The following is a 19,700-nucleotide window of genomic DNA, read 5'->3' as shown; positions in this document are numbered from 1 at the left end:
ATGGAAGGATATCGGAAAACTCGGCTTAGCTAGCGAGAAAACTGCTCAGCTCTATCGCAGCGTTTGTAATTTATTTTCAACGTAGAGAGCCCTTGGAAATAAATTTATACGCTCACATACAGGGAAGTAAATATAACGACAAAAACAAGGAATATAAATCCCAAAAATGCTGAGGAAAAAGGTTGCATTATTTACTGTCAAGGTTAATTTGCAGCAGCCCAGCGTAGAGTTTGCATGGGTCCTACTTAACTTTTTACCTAAGTGGACGCATTGTTGACCGCATTCTTTGCCAGGAGTTCTTTCCTTAAGCGTTGGAAATAAACTGTACTTCTTATCTGCAATCGAGTCTGTGTTGCATTTTAAGTTGAAGAGTGTCGCCAATCTCCTTCCTGAAGTCACCTCTCTAAGTGCAAAGTGTGCATCGTCTTACGATAACATAAGCGGGAACCTAGAATATATTTCAAAGGCATACCAACCATACAAATCAGTTCAGAAGAGGGATATAGGTAACTATACCTCGAAAGAGCCACTTCTCTGTCTCATAAGCATGAGTTTCATCCCAAATGGCCAAAGGGCTGGAAGGTATGTCGATGCGAACCCGGACAAAGGTGGGGAAGGATAGTATCTGCCAAACGCTCAACTCTCAGTTGGCGTTAGACGGCGGAACAAAGACCTTCTAACGGGGTCAAAGTCAGGATGTGTGACAATCCTTTCAAAAAATAAGAGCATGAATACCGCTCTCTTGGCAACGTTAACATCACGTTAACCGCAAATCCTGGATGTTGCATTACTCAGCTATGGGACGGAAACCTGGAGGCTAACGAGAATGCTTAAACTTAGATTGACATCGCAGCGAGCTATAGGAAGGATAACTGGTGCGACGTTAACATATTAGTTCAAGGAACAAACGAGATTTAACCGATCAACTTACTACCCGATGCCTATACAAGGTATTTACTAAGGTAATCGCTAATGGAGTCAGACTAACCTTGGACTTTAATCAACCAAACGATCGGACAGGCTTTCGTAAAGGATATTCCACAATAGATCATATTCACACTATCAGTCAGGTGATACAGAAATGCATATAATATAACCAACCTCTATATATAGCCTTCATTGATTACGAGAAAGCATCCGACTCAATGGAAACCTCAGCAGTAAGGGCGTAGAAGAGCCTTATGTCAAAATACTGGAAGAAATACATAGCAACTGCACAGCTACCATAGTCCTCTATAAAGTCAGCAATAACGAAGGGCGTCAGGCAAGGTGACACCATATCGCCAATACTATTCACCGGCTGGTTATAGGAGGTATTCCGAGGCTTGAATTGGGAACAGTTGGTAATAAGAGTAAATGGAGAATACCTAAATAATCTGCGATTCGTTGATGACATTTCCTTGCTGAGTCACTCAGGAGGTGAACTGAAAATCGTGAACAATAAGTTAGACAGGCAGAGCAGAACGCTGAGTCTAAAACTTAACATGCAGAAAACCGAAGTAATGTTCCACAGTCTAGCAAGGAAACAGCCGTTCACAATTGGAAGTGAGGTGCTGGAAGTGGTAAAGATACGTCTACTTAGGTCAGGTAGTGACAGCTGATCCGGATCATGAGAGGGAGATAACTAGAAGGATAAGAATGGGGTGGAGCGCATATGACAAACTCTCGCAGATCATGAGTGGCAGTTTACCAATTTCCCTCAAGAGGAAAGTGTACAACAGCATAATCTTACGGTACTCACCTACGGGCAGAAACGGGTAGGCTAACGAAAAGGGTTCAGGTTAAGTTAAGGACAACGCAGCGAAGCATGGAAAGAAAAATGATAGGTGTAACGTTGAGGGACCGGAAGCGGGCAAAGTGGGTGAGGGAACAAACGCGAGTTAATGGTATCCTAGTCGAAATCAAGAGGAAGAAATGGGCTTGGGCGGGGCATGCAATGCGAAGGCAATATAACCGCTGGTTAAGGGTAACGGAGTGGATTCCAAGAGAAAGTAAGCGTAGCACGGGGCGGCAGAAGGTTAGGTGGGCGCACGAGATTAAGAAGTTTGCAGGCAAAGGGTGGATGCAGCTGGCAAAGGACATGATTAATTGGAGAGACATGAGAGAGGCCTTTTCCCTGTAGTGGGTGTAGTCAGGCTGATGATCATGATGATTATGATGATTACAGTCAGATACAACTCAAGTACGAAGAGGAAGATTCCCCTCAAAGGAGACCTTTCAGCCAATGGCATCGCGCGATTTCTATGACGCCGCGGTTAACCCAGTTAATCCGTGGTTATTCCCCATCTATCTGCCACCCCCTGATATTTAAGGCTAGCCGACCTATGGAGATCGGTCAAAGGGGAGAATCGGTAGACGCCATTGGCTGGAGGGTCTCCATAGAGGGGCGTTTTCCGCTTCCTTCTTGAATTGTATCCGACTGTAGTCGAAATAAAGGAGAGGAAATGAGCGTGGAATTGCATGTAATTCGAAGGCAAAGCCAACGGTGTTCTTTGAGGGTAACGGACTGGATTCCAGTAGAAGGCAAGCGAAGCATGCGGCGGAAGATAGGTGCACGGCTGAGATAAAGAAGTTTGCGGGGCTTCGGTGGCCGCAGCTGGCTCAGGGGCTCAGGATAGTGTCACCTGAATGGATATGAGCGATGCCTTTGTCCTGCAACGGACGTAGTTAGGCTGATGTTGATGATGATGAACCTGAGCTCTAAAATCTGCTCTACAAACTGCATTGTCGAGAAAACTAAACCCCCAAGTTAATAACACAAAGCTCAGCTCAGGCAATATTAGCATTTTCTAGTTAACGAAGTGTGGTCCATACAAGCTACAAACCTTGAAGCCGTTCATCCCAAGGAACACACGTCTAGTGTCTGACGATTCATCGGTATGCGGCCTTTTTGGGCCGATGACTTAAACGTTAAGTAACGAGTTTGCTTTGGCCATCCGCAGGCGCAGCTGCATCCGGCGGGGCGGCACCTGCGATGGCCGACCCAACGACTGCTGCCACCAGTCGGCCTGCCGCTGCAACCTCTGGGGTACCAATTGCCGCTGCCAGAGGGCGGGCCTGTTCCAGTCGCTGGGAAAGAAGTGAGCAGCCAAGCGCTCACATCAGAACAACAACGTCGTCATCTCTGTTCTACGGTGTGAATGTAAAAAAAAAAAGAGCTTTGTGTTGTCATTAACACATGTCTTCGCTGTTGTACATTGTTCTGTGCGCGCAATTGGCGGTATAGTTTCTGATCATGACGGACAAGAACAGGACAGAAGAAAGTGGGGAGTGTGGAACGACTTTAATGGAGGAAATAATGGTCTTTTTAGTGAACTGACTTCGTTTCTCTGCTCTGAAACATCAGCCAAGATCAAGACGTCGGGTACTAGAAATAAATAAAAAAAAGCTTAGCTAGTTCCTTTTGAGGCTTTCCGATCTTCGTAGTTTTCGTCCTTGCTTCTGGCCTTATTGCCGTGTCCAGAAAAGTAGGTGCTTTAGCAAAACAAAGCTGGCAACGCTTGTTTTTTGAGCATTCTCACCGGCGTATATTTTAACGGCACGACACATTTCCACGGTTTGAAGAGGAACTAACGGCTTGCAACCTTCTTCCCATCTCTGGTAACTAGCATTTTGCTCTGATGCAAATAAACTGAAATGTTTGCATTGTTTTAGGGAAGATTATTCTGTGGTGTTTATGGGATGCATTTTATCTGGGAAGACAGTGCTGGAAAGGTTATGCGCAGTGTGTGAAGGGGGATCAAAGATAACTGAAAGTTTAATGTTGGTTTTACTACCTAACAACGTTGTTGTCAGTTAGTGATTTACTGTGATCTCTGTGTCGTTAATTGTTCCCAGGACGACAAGAAACTGTTATGCTTGTGCCCATTAAGGTGTTGAAAATCAGACAGAATGCTGCAGTCTAGTTACATTCTCCTCAGCTTTTAGCATGTAAGCCAAGTATGTCTGTTTTTGCATCAAGTCAGCATTATGAATTATCGCTTATTTCCTTAAAATTCTCCAAGAACTTCAGCGATTGTACCAAATGGTAAGTCTTTGAGTCGAAAAATATTGGCATTAATTCTAATTTTAGGGCCATTTTTCGACTGTACTTAAGTGACGGTTTAAAAGGATTGTTTTTGAGCCTTTTGTTCTGAAATATTTCTATTCACTATTTGGCACTGCAGTACGTTTTATATGTTTTTGTCATTTCACACCAATTGGTGCGGAGTAATCCCATCTGACCACCTGCAGCCTCACTTTGTTCACTGCAGCATCAAAATATCTGATGTCATATCCTCAGCGTTTTCAATATCCACCCAACCGTGAAATTGCGTACTTTTTTATTCTAAACGCTTTTATTATTCTTATGCACGCGTTCTTGCACCATACCGCCACGCCACAACCCCTGCATGAGTTTCGTATTGCAAGTATATAGAGATCCCGACTGTCACACTCTCTGTCTGCTTTGAACTCAAGGAAGTTGTGAACATGTCAAGAACCCGACTTGGCTTTGCACGTTCAATGCAATGCACATCCTACAAAGGACGGAGCTTCATGCTACCAAAACCACATGCACGAAGCCAGCTTTAGTTGTCCTGTTTCCGCACACTATCAGCACACTCTTCCCTCTAATATGTTCACGCCTCTCCACCTCCAAAAACAGGCAGGCAAAACAGATTATGCACACTCCTTTCAAGTGAGAAAGATTCGGTCGCTGCTGCTGAAGGTTGGCTACACAGGTTTGACACAAAACGAATCTCTCTCACACTTCAGAGTTATTGTTCGTCCAACAGGGCTTCCTCTTCCACGGGCGACTCGTGTTTTCCCTCAATCAAAAAAGTAAGCAAAACAGACCTCACCACCTCAACGCTGTTCGCGCAACTTTATCAAACATTCCTCTTGACACGTCTAACCTCAAAGGCTATGGATTCGAATGTGTGATACATTGTTGTACCTCCATCCTATTCCTCAGCAAATACTACTCAAGCTCCCTCCTCGCCATAGGCCGGCAACAATGCCGTGCCGAGCTGTTAGCGCGTATAAAAGAAGTAGTGTTCCCACTGGGTGTACGTTTGTTCTTGTTTTTGTAGTCTGAGTTGTGCGTGAATAAAGTATGCATATATTTTGGAGTCGTTCATGTGACCTGAAGGGCGAAATTTTCTGCTGTCACAAGCACATGCATGCAAACCTTTGTTTTTGGCATTCTTTCGGATAGATGAAGAACGGCGTCTGTTTTGCCTGCGATCAACTATTCTGTCCTAATGCAGGGTATAAAAAAAAAGTCTACCTTTTTAGCATTATTTATCTTGAGCAATTTTGACTTCAAGCGTGAACTGCACACTGCTAGCATTTTCTCAAATGCGGCACATGTTTCGTGAAGGCTGTGATAAATATTTTCAAGCATAACAGAGTCGCATATAAAACTGACATCTTAGTGACGTCATGAGACGAAAAACAGAAAATCTGCTATGAGAGAGTTTAATCCATGGTTGCATGGCCAAGCCACTTGATTTCACTCTTTATGTTAGGAAGAGGAATCACTTTTGCTGCGATAAAAACGAGAGTGATGATGACATGAGCTAACCTACACGAAACAGCAGTTTCGATTGTTGTGCATCTATTTATTTTAACCGTCTATCTCACGCAGGCCAGTGAAGTTGTAAAAATTGTCTGTAATAAAACGGCCTGTGTTTAATTACATGGGCAAATGGGAAATATTCTTAACGGATACTCTATCTTGGCTGCGCGCCAGAGCGGCTAAACATTAAAATGTTGTAGCATTTACTATGCATGTGTAAACAGAAAGAGTAGAACAAAGTAAGACATTTTTAAGCTTACAAAGTATATTTGGTTACAAAAGAAAAATGTTGACGCAGGTTATTCATTATGAATGACTCGGCCGCCAGCCGTGAATCCTGCACATATATTTATCGCATAAGCACCGAGCACAAAGCAAGCCAGGACATGATCATTGAGTAAGTTAGCATGCAACGCAACGATCATAGTATTAATGCGCAGAACGTTGATGTGAAGAAAAAATTGTAGTCTGGGCGCTTTTCGTTCCTGGTTACGTTCAGACCCAGCATTCGTTTCTTCAAATGTCGAGAGATGTCTTCGACTGCGCCGCTTCTTGTGGTTGCTACTGAACTTAAACTTAACTTGCAAACTGTTGAAATAATCACTTTATTGGTTTAACTAAAAATATATATTAGTTCATTCAGGCATAGCAACCAGGTCGTAGAATGACGCTGAAAACAAAAAGACAAAAGAAAACTCGAAGAGGACTAAAAAATTGCCTAGCCGGCCAAAATTGTCATATCAAATTCTAGGCTCATTTCCGCTAATCTAAAAGCAGTGAATATCATTTAAAAGAACTCCTAGGAAAGCGAGTTGTAGAACCCAGCTGTCACTCAAGTGCTGATTGGATCACTGCTTCTTCGGACCGGCTCTGTTAACGGCAAGCTCTGCAGCGAATACAGCTATAGAGAGAGTGAGGCCGAGGACGAGCGAGAGGAATGCTCCCTGCATGTCCTCGATCCGATAGGCAGCGGCCTCTTCGGGCTCTTCTAGGTAACACTTGGACGCGTTGAAGACGTAAGGCTGCATCGGTCGCACTTGCAGGCCCATTTCGAAAGCCCTCCGGAGGCTGAAAGGGAAGAAAATACGTTAACACAACAGTGAAGCACCCTTGCTTAGAAAGTTTAGAACTTTAATTTTGTCTTTTTACTTCGCTATAAGTGCTACTGTGCATCCCCCCCCCTTTCCCCCCGATTCTCATGAATCCGGCATGACTGGAGGATGAACCCTCCATCCCAATAGCCCTTGGACCACCCTTGCGGCTAGGGGGATGCTCATCCACCCGTCTGCACCCTCCATCCACTTACCCATCCCACTTCCTGCCTACGAAAGCGCCATCCATCTCCACCCCCCCCACCCCCCACCCACCCAACTCTACCTTTCAGAAGCGCCACCCGCAACCTGTTCACCTGCTTCTACCCTTCACAATTTTTCACCCACCAGAAGACCATGCAGCAGAGGAGCAAAAAGATGGCGTCGAAATCAAGGAAGCAGTGGAAAGGCCAGCTACACACCTGAAGCACCACACTCAGCCGCCTCCCCTACCCACCCCACCACCTCTCCACCCACCCCACCAACCCTCCACCCCCATACCTTGGAGGCACCCTCCTTACACGCCGTCACCCTCACAAATGAACTCACAAATCAATCACGCAGTCTGCAATGCCATTCCACAAACCGAGACGAAATCAATTCATGCGAGTTCGGGAAGAGGGATGCGGCAAACTCACGAAAGCAAAATGTGCCAATCCTAAATCATCCCAAGTATAATCGCATAAGCCCACTGCTTTCTCAGATTTGCCGCATCAGAGATCTGATCGTTCCATCAATTTTTGTCGACAAGGCTCTTTTTAGCTCACCTTTAGCCAACACCAGAGCGCTAGTGTTGGCAGCATTGACAAAGAGAGCTGCGGAGGCTACAAAGGTGGGGCCGGTGTCCTAGGGATCTGTCCAGCCAGGTATCTAGTTTCTGCACGCGTATTTAACCTTTTAACGCACATATGCCGCTGAGTTATATATGAGAACCTGCTCGCATATTTTCTACCAAGTTAGCGCGTTATGCGAATAACGAACATCCAATCCACAAAGCGCCCTTCAAGAGCGCCAGATAAGCGATGTTTATGGTCAATGACAAAAATTATACATCTAGAGTAATAATATTAATTGGTTTTTTGGGGAAAGGAAATGGCGCAATATCTGTCTCATATATCGGCGGACACCTGAACCGCGCCGTAAGGGAAGGGATACAGGAGGGAGTGAAAGAAGAAAGGAAGAAAGAGGTGCCGTAGTGGAGGGCTCCGGAATAATTTCGACCACCTGGGGATCTTTAACGTGCACTGACATCGCACATCACACGGGCGCCTTAGCGTTTTTCCTCTATACATCTAGAGCACATTACACTTTCCTTTGTCAGTATCGTCAGGGGATCATGCAGAAGTCTAAATTTAAAAAAGAAACAAAGAGTATGGCGAGGGGTTGTAATTTATAAGGACTCTTTTTCTGTGAGTTTATTTTCCTTCTACATCAATAATCAGCCTCGGCGTTGATACCAAAGCCAACAAGATACATTGCTTTTTAGCTGCCATCCCTAACGTCATGAACGGTCGGAACCAGTTACCTTTTAACACGAAAGCATTGCTTCACTATCAAAGCCCAAAAACCCGAGGTATGTGGGAAGCCTCAACCTTTGACCTTTGACGGACCGCTAGCAGCCGAGGCCTTGCAGAGCTGCTCCGTCAACGCGTGGAATCAGCACACCTCGCCCCTAGCCACTCCCCGCGAGTAGCTACCAATAGGAGGTATTCACGTGACGTCACGGACGAAATTTTATTCTCCAGTGCGTTGCTTCAGCAGTCTAGGCTAGATCAAGAGGCGGTAACATCATTAGACACGCCCGCAGCCTTTCGTAATGCTCCGAGACAACAAAATAGTGGCAGCTTTGACGGCAGAGAATACTCCCTTCTTTGAGGTGGTGTTGCCTCAAGTTCTTTCGCACGTCCTACTCGATTGAACTAAAGTTAAACCCTACCCTTATCTTTTTTATCTACTCCTCCAAGAGCCTAATGCGAGATTGCAGCATGTGAAGAAATTAAACTTAGAAAATTCAAGTACAATTGACCTCGAAATAAATTAAAATACTCCTTGTGCTCACATTCTCTGGGGCCGCCTTGCCCTTCTAGTTACATCCAGCGCGCAAACTACACTTGTCAAAGAAACCTGAAGCCTCTGCAACGTACTGAGTCTTGATGGTCCTCTTCAGGGCAGTGTTCAGGCTCTTTCTGAGCATCATGCTCACGTCTTGTACGTAAAGGCTCTGGCCTGCTCGCCTGAAGCTGCATTGGCCGCGCTGGGAGTAGCGCCTGGAAAGAGCGGCGTCCTGGAAGTTGAAGTCGAAGAGGACCACGTGACCACCGCGCTCCACGCGGTCGAACACCTCGTCCTGTACCGGCCCAGGAGGGATGGAACCTTGCACGCGCTCCACTTTTCTCTGGAGCTTCTTGAAGAAAGGCGTCTTCGGTTTCTGGGGATAGGTGGGAGGCAATTCGTGAATTGATAACTCAGTCATCGTGGAGAAGAAACTAACAAGGTGTCAACTGGGGCTAGTTGGTGTTCAATAGCTGTAGTACAAAAGCGCTCACTTTTACAGTCACAACACGAGACACCACTCCTGTCTCGTGTCTTGATTGTAAAACTCTGTGCATATGTACTACAGCTGTTGAAAAGAACTTTGCCTCAAACATTTTCTTGACTTATTTTCCGTGTCAGAATAATGCTGTTTCACTCTTCTGTGAATAGGTAGGCTATCCCGTATTAAATCGCTCACAAGCAGTTCCTGTTTATGGTTCCTCGGCTTAAGGTACCTCTTTAATTGGCTCGCCTTACATGCTTAGCGTCACGTCTACTTGTGAATGTCAATGCATCCGGTAATCTTGGCATGTGTACATATGTAAATAATTTTTTTTTTCAATCACTTCCTAACTCTTCAAGAAGCACTCGTATATTGAACAGCAAAGGAATAATTAACGTATACTTTTGACTGTTCTTATTGAAAGGGAATATCACGGCAAATTTCCGCAAATCTGAGACAATCACTATAACTTGGTTACCTTAAATGTGGCTTATGTCTTGATTCTGGCATGCAACGAAGCATCCGCTGCTTTATTCAGAACGAAACTTTATACGTATACACAATTTTCAGGCACTCGCATAGGGCTAATCTTACTACTGCTTCTATGTGGCACATCAGAGTAACATTGGATCTGTATACTAAAAACATGCTCGTGTCATTCCAAGGTATCAACATTCAAGGAACTGCCAAATATTTCAGAACCAAACTTACGTGAAAAAGCAACCGTTTCAGTCTCTGTAATATGGTAATCCACAACTTATATGAACTCGTATTTCAATTCCATTCTACTCTCCCTATGCTGCAAACCACACACGCTGACAGGATGGCGCGCTATGGGCATTAGGCCTCAAATGTACTGCATCTTTCTCTTCTACTCTTAGACAAATTTATCGTGTTAGAAGTATTAGGTGGGCACATTACAAAAATTGCCTTCGCATAAGCTGCGTTGTGCTCTGAACCTACCTTGACCGTCGCCCTGTCACAGAGGACAATATCCTCGGTCCGTGGCCACAACAGTCGACTGCCATCAAGGCTTACAAGGCACTGTTTTGCTTTTTACGAACGACTGCCTTGATTGAGAGATTGTGAATGTGTTTTCCGTTCCTTTTCTCTTCTCCTTTTCAATCCCCTCATTTCTTTCTCCAGTGCAGGGAAGCCAACAGGAAGCCTTTCTTGCTAACCTCCCTGCCTTTCCCCCTTCTCTTTATCTCATCTGTCTTCACCGCGTCTACTTTTTTCTGACACCACCGATGCAGCGAAATGATAAGCTATAGAAATGAAATTCTGGTGGCTCATGAAAGTCGACAGTGTTGCGTGGCAGACTTCATTTCAGACCTATAGCAAAATTAACTATTTCAGGAACGCTATAAGGTACGTATTTCCATTTCTAGTAGAGTTTAGTTTAGTTTATGAGGGTTTAACATCCCAAAGCAACTAAGGCTATGAGGGACGCCGTAGTGAAGGGCTCCGGAAATTTCGACCACCTGGGGTTCTTTAACGTGCACTGACGTCGCACAATACACGGGCCTCTAGAATTTCGCCTCCATAGAAATTCTACCGCCACGGCAGGGATCGAATCCGCGTCTTTCGCGTCTGCAGCCGAGCGCGATAACTACTGAACCACCGTGGCGACCATATTTCTAGTAAAATATAGTTATTGAAAACTAAAGATTTTAACAGAATTGCCTGTCTGGTTGGGTTTGATAACTTCTAATAAGGTCTAATTGTAATGTAATAAGAAGGAAAGGGCTTTGCACAGCTTTGTTTCTTTCGGCCCCCTGCTTCCCCACCATGCGTACTTAAAGTCGCTAGCCACAACCCCCAGTAACCCCTGAAGAAGGAGCCGAGCCGGCTTCGAAACTTTTTGTTTCAAATTGAAAGTTTTTGTCTGGAGACGTGCCAGAGCTATTTACAAAAATATTATTGTTCTCAATTCTCTCGCAAATAACGAAGACGAGTATCATACGGCTTGCCCACATGAAGAAAGAAACTGGTCTACAAACATTGCCTTTTTATTTTTTTGCTTCTGTGGCTTATTAAGCGTGCTGGCGGAATTAGGAAGCGCGCTTTCTAAGGCGACAAGCATGAATTGATAAACACGAGCAGCATCTGCTGTCCCGCTCGCCTAATATGGGCTGACGCTGTAGTTACTAAATTAAGCGATCATTAAGTTAAGAAGTGAAGCTTGAAGGACGAACAAAGTTGTACGAACTAATTATAAAACGCCATTTCAGCAAACGCTGGTAACCAGGAAGTTGAGGGTTTGAACTCGGGTGCGGCGGCAGCATTTTGGTGCAGCTGAAATGCAAAACGATTTTGTATATACAGGCGTTTTGTAGTGCGTTAATGAAACCCAAGAAAGCGAAAAATGCATACAGAACGAATCTTTTATATTTTTTATCAAAAACTACGTCACTGGGAACAAGTATTTCTGTCTGTGTGCAACCAGAATAAAAGGACTATTGTTATCACTTGTGCTCCTTGAATTCATGAAACAAAACCAACGCACTTCTTTCACGGTGCGTCCTCGGAATTACAGTACCGAATTCCTGATAAAGCACTGAAATAAGACAAAATAAACTTTTCGGGTAAATGTGTTAAAGTCCCGAACAAAAGAATCAGGCGTTACTTTTAATTTGTTATTACTGTGTTTATGACAAAGTTCTGTATCATGAAGAACTAAAATTAAGTGCTATTATGTAGGCGGTTGTCTGTTACACAAGAATGAAAGTTTTAGCCGGCCACAAGAGTTGTCTCAGATCGATAACTCATTGTGCTGTAATATAGCGTACTGCTGCAGAAGTAGGCTTAAAAGTAGGAAGAAGCCACCCCCTCCCTCCTTCCTTTTGTCTTTTACAACTGTTTAGCTTAAACACCCAGAGTTCCTGCTGTGACACGAAACGATATATTTTTTAACGAAGTGCGCAAGGACGTCCCCCCGACCTCCTTGCGACCTCCTTGGAGTGTACTATGGGACCTCCTTCTGTACTAATGTTATTGTATTCACTATTACTGTGTGCGTTTCTCAATAAACTTCAAACTTGAAACTTCTAAAGTACCGCCCTTACAAAACACACCAGATGAAAGGATTGCGACGTAGCCTTTTCCTTCGATGAGCACAGAAGACCTAATAGGAATAGGTTTTCTGGAAATACTTAACCACTCCTCAGCTAAAAGCCGCAGGTCAGGGCGTGTGGTTAATTTCACGTATTAATTAGCACTCTATCAGGCATGAAATATTGGGATCGCTTAGGCTCAGATACCCTCTTCAAGCAAACTTGATAATCATTTGCATGCAGCAATGTGTGCATCGGAACCTATACGCAACAGTCAGTCTTGCATGAAATCGATTTGGCCCGCTGCTTCGAAAGATGGAAAGTCCTATTACTATGAGGAAATGGCATTTCACAATTTCGCGGTGCCCTGATTCCAATTAAACGGTTGAACTTTGGGCCCTCTGTCGTGTTCCATAGCCAGTGTAATCACGATATGCTCACAGCGAAACTACTATAGGCACAAGCCTAAAACGATACGCAATATTTTTTGCATACACACTCTGCGCACTTATCATGCTCGTTTATCTTTGCACCTATGTCTTTTCACCGTCTTTGTCATTATTATACTGATCCTTGATTCTCGTCTTTATAGTCTTAGTTCTGTTGGCAGCTTATTGATGATAATGATAATTTTTGGTTTGGTTTCATGAGGTTTAACGTGCTAAAGCGACTCAGGCTATGAGAGACGCCGCAATGGAAGGTTCCGGATAGTTTTGAGCACCTCGGCTTCTTTAACATGCACTAACATCGCAGAGTGCACAGGTCTCTACAGCATTTCGCCTCCGTCGAAATGCGACCTCCGTGGCCAAGATGGAAAGCGTGTCTTTCCGGTTTATAGGTTTATAGGGGTTTAACTTCCCAAAGCGAATAAGGCTATGAGGGACACCGTAGTGAAGGGCTCCGTAAATTTCGACCACCTGGGGTTCTATAACGTGCAGTGACATCGTACAGCACACGGGCCTCTAGAATTTAGCCTCCATTGAAAATCGACCACCGCTGTTGGGGTCGAAGCCGTGTCTCTCGGGTCAGCAGCCGAGTGCCATAACCACTGCGCAACCGTCGCCTCTGGTAACAATGATCAAGAGTTTTGGTGGCGAAGGGCATATGTGACGAAATAGCGAATAACACAATGTGTTTTCGTCTACTTAAGGGGGTTTAAAAACCTATTTACCAAGTATTTTTCCCACATAAGCCGACCACCAGGCTAGCGCAAGCTTTTTTGAACTCATTTCTTGAAGTCACAAGAATTACATTGCCTCCCGCAAGCAACTCACAATTATAAAGCTCAGCTCGACTACGTGCGCGTCTACTAAATGTGCATTAGTTACTATCGCCTACAAACGTTTGAACGAAGCCAACAGTCACAAAACCAAAGGAATTAAAGGGGAGTGTGTGTTTCAGTGTTGATCGATGAGGTATTAGGAGTGTAATTATTTCTTACCTGAAAGACAACTGGTCAGAAATTAGACGAAAACACAGCACATGCCAAGAGTAAGATCCGAACCCATGACCCCCATATGTACATATAAAGGACTCCTTTTCAGTCTACTATATATCAACTGAGCTGTGGCGGTAGCTGTCCAACCTTTGACTTTCAAGTGTTTTAGGGTTGCGTTTAACGTAGACTTGAGAGTGTTTAACGTCGCCACCCTCGTTCATAGAGCGGCGGATGTCGATCGTACTTTACTACAACAACTGTCATTTGGAATGTGATCGAACGGAATGCGATCGATGTGTTCACCTCGCTGACGAAGAGCTGGATGTGCCTCTTTTCACATCATTTTTGGTTACTTCGGTACAAATACACATAAATATGTATGTAGGCGTATATTTGTCGTCCCTCAAATCCCTCTTAAGTAGTGGCGCGAAAAGAACGTATTTTTAATAGCGGTTCGCAACCCGCTAATATGCGAGATACCATTGAGCTTAAGCGAAGCGATGAAAAATGGCGGTTATTTGTAAGCAGAAACTTTTGAGCGCATACCATTCACATTGTAATGCGCACAATAAAGTTGGAATTCCTAACACGATCAAGTCAAATGGCTATCCTGGCCTGAAAACAGTGACAATGGCCTCAAAAAGTCGTCACAATCACACCTAGGACTTGTTCAAGTTTGCTCTTTTTCCCATAAAGAACGGCATTAACATCTGTCCGAGGTAAACCGTCAAGTCGTCGTCCATGCTAGGATAAGACACTCCAGGGCCACTGGTGATAGCTCGTGTGTCCTATCAAGCTTTCAATTCGTTGTTTCACATGCATAAATTTCCTACGTAAATAACTAAACGCGAAAACTTCTGAGCGTTACAGAACGATCAGAGCTTCGTCATTCCGCAATGCTGCAGACAGGACTTGTTCACTGTCTCAGCGCAATGTTATCGGCAGAATACACGCCGGAGTTTCAAAACAAGCAGCGAGTATCAGAGCGCCTTTGCTTTCCTAGTTATCTGGTGCGCGCTAAAGAGAATTCTGCAGAAGAAAAAAAAACACAAATTTCTTTTGCTCAGCGATCGGTTACTAACACTTCAGTCTTCTGGTGCTTCGTGCACTTTATAAACAGCGTACAAGCCGCGAATAAGAACTGCAGCCACTGTCACAGTGAGGGGGCAGTGGGAAATACATGTTGAGCTCACACTTAACCCAGTCGAAACATACGGCAGAGTCGGTCCCAAAATACGACAAAAAATTTTTGTTTTACTGTCGCTCCAAATTATTCTGTTGTATTGCGAAGATGTCTGTTGTCAAAACAAAACTGGTCCTGTCTTTGCGACAGCGGACTGTACAATGCCTCATAAAATCTTGTTGTTACTACAATTTCTGTTGTCACTTCCCAAAATAAAACAGGAAAATCTGTTGTGGCAAGAAAAATTTCCTCCTGTGTTTTTCGATAGGGTTGCAATTACCATGAGAAAATCCTCGAAGCCCGTTTTCCTTTCCACGAGGATTTTAAGCTTGGGAAACCGGAGCACATCGTCGAGGGTGTCCACATGGTCTTCCGTACCCTTGATGAGCATGGTGCTGACGAGTAGGCTGCTGAGCAGTGTCACCAAGATGAATAGGAACAAGCTCCATGTTCCAAGCAGGATCCTGGTCGACACCTTTGTAACTCTCTCGTGCTTTGCTGCAATACAAAGCAACCTACATTAAGCCTCAGTGAAGGCTTCCATGGCTTAAGACTAGAAATGCTCGGGGAGAAGGGTAGGACATTGGGAGATCACCGCCTCATGTTCATGTCGTTACTTGCAATAACAGCGTAACACGGCACGAGGATGATACACAAGGACTATCAGCAAACTTCGACTTACTGCTTCTGTTAATCCGGATTTGCTAAAGCAGGGGTTCCCGGAAAGATTTCCACTGCCAAAAAAAAACGATCTGCTTGCGGGCTGCATTATTTTCAGGCATGTCCGAATGCAAAACGTGTGCAAAGTGCGGAAGGAACAAAGAGTACGGCCGGGCAATGTGAGCATCCCTCAATTCAAAATGGCCTGCTCACGTCAGCAAGCATTCGTTTGCACATGGTGCACAGAGGTCTTTCTATTTTAGTGACTTCTACCACACGTACCCGTATCTAACGAAGCAACGGTCTCCTAGGCGCAACATGCGCTGAAGTTCGAGTGTGCCGTGTCAATAACAGCACTGTAACACACAGCCTATTCAAAGGCTCCAGCAGCTTTTGACGCACCTGTAGTGCTTTTCCGCGCTACTTAGCTGCCTGTGCATATAAGCATGAGCTTGAGAATATGAAGCTCACAAAGAAGGGACGACGGGATATGCGCTTCTGTGTGTGTGCTGTCCTTTCTCGAGCTTCATCTCACTAGCTGCGCACCAACTCGCCCAGCAACGTGTTTTAGTGGCAGCATCAACTTACGCGCTTTGTTGAAGCTACAGGTGGTCGGCGTCAGCTGGACGCGAAAAATACGGAACTCAAGAACGAAGCTGCATAGTTTCCTCAGAAGGGGCCTTCCAGCCAATGGTGTCGATTGATTGTCATGAAGCCGCAGTTAATCCGATATAGCCGCGGTTAACTTTCATTCGCCGCTCCCTGTGATGTCAAGCCCGCATGTCCAAGGGGATTAACGCTGATGTCATGAGAATCGGTCGCCGCCTTTGGCTGGAGGGTCCCCTTCGGGGGAATTTTCCGCTTTGTTCTTGAGTTGTATCCGACTATAGATACCCTAACGGACTGCACGGGAATTCAGCGATTGCTCCAGCATCACGCCTCATTTCTAAGCCATGTATGCAATATGTCTTAGTGACAGCTGTATAAGGAGCAGTCACACTTTACGTCTTTGTAAACTACACTTCACGTCTTTGCAAACTGATCATAACTTAAATCGCGTGCTTCCCCTCATTGACCAGTCTGTTGACATTAACCAAAATTTTGCAATGGAAACGTGTTGCTTATGGTGATTCAACCCATCATGGTTTTGTCCTAGTGGACACTGTGGGCAGGAACAATGGGTAGCACTGCCCTCGTTATGTGTGCGTTAAGCCAGGGGGAAGTCAAAAGTTTGGGAGCTTTCATATAGGGATGTCTAATAGAATGCTCACTCTCTGATGAGCAATGAAACAAAAGTGTGACGTTGTCTTACCTGACGTGAAGAAATATGTGCAGCAGAGCCACAGACTTCTCCCTAATTTTTTAGGCAAAATTCTTTGCGTTTTTCTGCTGAACGCAAGTGTCCAAGGTGAACATTGTAGTAATAATAACCATACAGAGGAACAAGCCTAGCCATACCTGGAAAAAAAACATCTCGGATTTACGAGCTGCTAAATCAGTGCGGCTGCCCACTTTAAAGTTCAGTTTCGACTGAAAATGTTCCGCTGAATTATGCAGATTCATCGTCTTTCATTCTTCCGCTTTTGAAGACACCTTAACGCAAGAGGGAAGCAACTCATAACATGGATGTGCATCCTTGTGCTCAAGTGTTTTAAGTGTTCTCAAAAGTGCAATAATGAAAGACCATGATTACAGCTAACTAGCCCAATTGTAAACCTTCTTAACATGAAGATTCGTTGTTTTGTGTGCGTGACGTACATTCTTGCGGAACTTCTAGTATAACTTACTAGTCAAAGAAAACTAACTAAAAAAACTCGATGTACAATTTAGCTGATGATGACAAAAACATTCACCGTGCGTTGCTTACCTCTGAGCTGAAAGCCATTGCGAAGCCGAAAGGATCCACATATTTTCCTGGCTTTGATGTCATCATACGCATTTCGGCGAAAATGTACGAAGGCGTGAAGTCGCCCATCTCCATTCTTTCTACCGTTGGCATAACTGGTCCTACAAACACGTCGCTTTCCTGTATGAAAATAATCGTCTCGTGACCTTTGGCTTTAAGAACAAATGCGCGCAATATAAACGCCTATAAGGTGACACCACGAGCATGAAATTTGAAATGCGTGGATAATATAGCGTTCTAAAGACTTAGTTTGTACAAGCAGTGTTTTAATATTAGGTTCAGCGCCGACGATCTACGATGGATGCCAAGCTCCGCTTTATTTTATTATTTATTCAGTCATCTTAGTTTAGAACCCATTTTGTTATTTTTACCAGGAAACTTCCCTTCGAAACAGCACTTAATTTACATTAAATAATTATGAATCAGCAAAGATAACTTCATAACACTTCCGTAACTAAACATTAGAACTTGCGAATAGCAAGCTAGTAAGATAAAGAATTTTATCCAGTCAAACCTTCCCAGGCGTCCCTTATAGCGAGACCGGTTTGCTTCCTTAATTTATATATTTAAACTCGTTTTTCAAACTTGCATGGCTTCAGTCAAACTTCTCTCGTAGTACTTCGGAAAGGAGTCCCTAGCCACAGAGTCAATGCGAGCAAGTAAAACTTGATTTTACATACTGTAGCTTCAAATGAGTCTTAATTTTCAAATATGCTAGAGCTAACAAAGAAGACAGAGCATGTAAGACGACTAGCAGTACAAACAACACTTATTCGTAGAGTTATAGTCATGGGCTCTTCCTTTTTGGTTTGCGTGGATTTCTCATAAAGCTAAGATTCGCCAAGGAGCCTAAACTGAAGTATCTCGTGTGAGGCTGCGGCATGAGCGGACAGAACCAAAAGTCCATATCCGCTATAGTAAACATCCGCAACATTCAAAAATTCGTCCAATGCCAATACGCAGTTTAGCTTTCCTTTGCCTAGAGTTTTACATGCCCTGGTGGTTTCTGTTGGCCACTACCTTCCCTTTCAGCATTTAAAAGGCACCTCATTGGAGACGCCTACTTATTCCACTAAGCAAATAATGTTTTTACGACACCGTCAATTCCTCGGACAAGTTACACGTCCGTGCTCAATTAAAAATAAGCTCAGGGTGAGGGTCGAAATTTAAGTTGAATTTGAAAATAAGGAAAATAAGCCGATTAAGAAATAAGGTAAGGGTGGCGAATGCGTCAGGCAGTATTTAAAACAACTTTTGCGTAAACGACGGCAACCGGACGCTGCAGTGGTAGACGGAACGCTAAAGTTTAGCAAATTCTCATCATGACTCCCAGGGCACCTCGACTATTCCAAGCTGCTTCTCGTGATAGCTTCTTCGAATAAATGTCTGATCTGAGCATGTGCATTGAGAAAATTTAGATTCATTTTGTGGTTCTTAGTCATTGCACCTTCGCCGATTTCAAAAATTTAGGGTGTACTCAAGTTGCAGCGCGGTAAAATGCTTTCGGATCATCTCGAATGTAAATGATTGAGGCGACGCTTTTCAATACTTACGCCTCGAGCAATCAGCCCAACAAAGCCGGTGTAGCTCTTGTTCACCTTGAATCCCCAGGTAGTTTCATTTTGGTTCACAACAATCAGTCTGGAATTCAAAGGAAAACGACCAAAGGTGCTATAATATTATCACGTAGTGGCGGCGACAGTCCAGCCGCCAGTAAGACTGCGAATGGTTTCCCAGAAAAACACTTAATTGGGTTTACTTGCGCCGGCAATGAAATGAAGAACCCGGCGGCGGCAATAGCAACAAAACGTGCTCGGCGAAGGTCACAATCACCACCGCTCTCCGTCAGGCCCAATTTGAAGCTGGCAAAGAACTTTCAAGATAAGGCGCCGGAATTTCCTTCGACAATCTCGCACAATGTAGAACCAGTTGCGGGCGTCAAAAAACATTCGCTCCATCAGAAACGACTTCCTAGTCCAGTTCGCCTAGTCGACGAAGTACCCTGTATGCCGTCAGAAATTTTTCACTGAGTCCGCGCACAGGCGGCCTTGAGCGTGGACAAATAAACCTTTGAGGCAGTATCCCCCTCTTAAAGTAGCATCAATCCGATACTTCGAAAAGTTTATGGTTTATGGGGGTTTAACGTCCCAAAGCGACACAGGCTATGAGAGACGCCGTAGTGAAGGGCTCCGGGAAGGAAAGAAAGGTAGACAATAACAGTAAAAATGCACACTTCAAGCCTCTTTCACTGCGCACAATGTGGGTTTAGG

The 19,700-nt window shown here is 44.4% G+C and overlaps 1 protein-coding gene and 1 pseudogene across 3 annotated transcripts in view; one reads left to right on the top strand and one right to left on the bottom strand.

The window, feature by feature from the left end:
* LOC144104233 (xibalbin-1-like) overlaps positions 1–5,117 on the top strand; it is a 104,191-nt gene extending 99,074 nt beyond the window's left edge. For all 3 annotated transcript variants that reach the window (XM_077637117.1, XM_077637115.1, XM_077637116.1), the window contains exon 4: positions 2,943–5,117. In XM_077637117.1, coding sequence (XP_077493243.1) covers positions 2,943–3,084 — 142 coding nt within the window. In that variant the 3' untranslated portion in view covers positions 3,085–5,117. The remainder of the gene's footprint in view (positions 1–2,942) is intronic.
* Positions 5,118–6,408: 1,291 nt separating this feature from the next.
* On the bottom strand, positions 6,409–17,523 carry LOC144103636 (ionotropic receptor 93a-like; annotated as a pseudogene).
* Between the last annotated feature and the right edge of the window lie 2,177 nt (positions 17,524–19,700).

This window comes from Amblyomma americanum, chromosome 9 (genome assembly GCF_052857255.1).
Source record: "Amblyomma americanum isolate KBUSLIRL-KWMA chromosome 9, ASM5285725v1, whole genome shotgun sequence".
NCBI lineage: Eukaryota > Metazoa > Arthropoda > Arachnida > Ixodida > Ixodidae > Amblyomma > Amblyomma americanum.
This window is presented reverse-complemented; position numbering and strand designations above follow the sequence as displayed.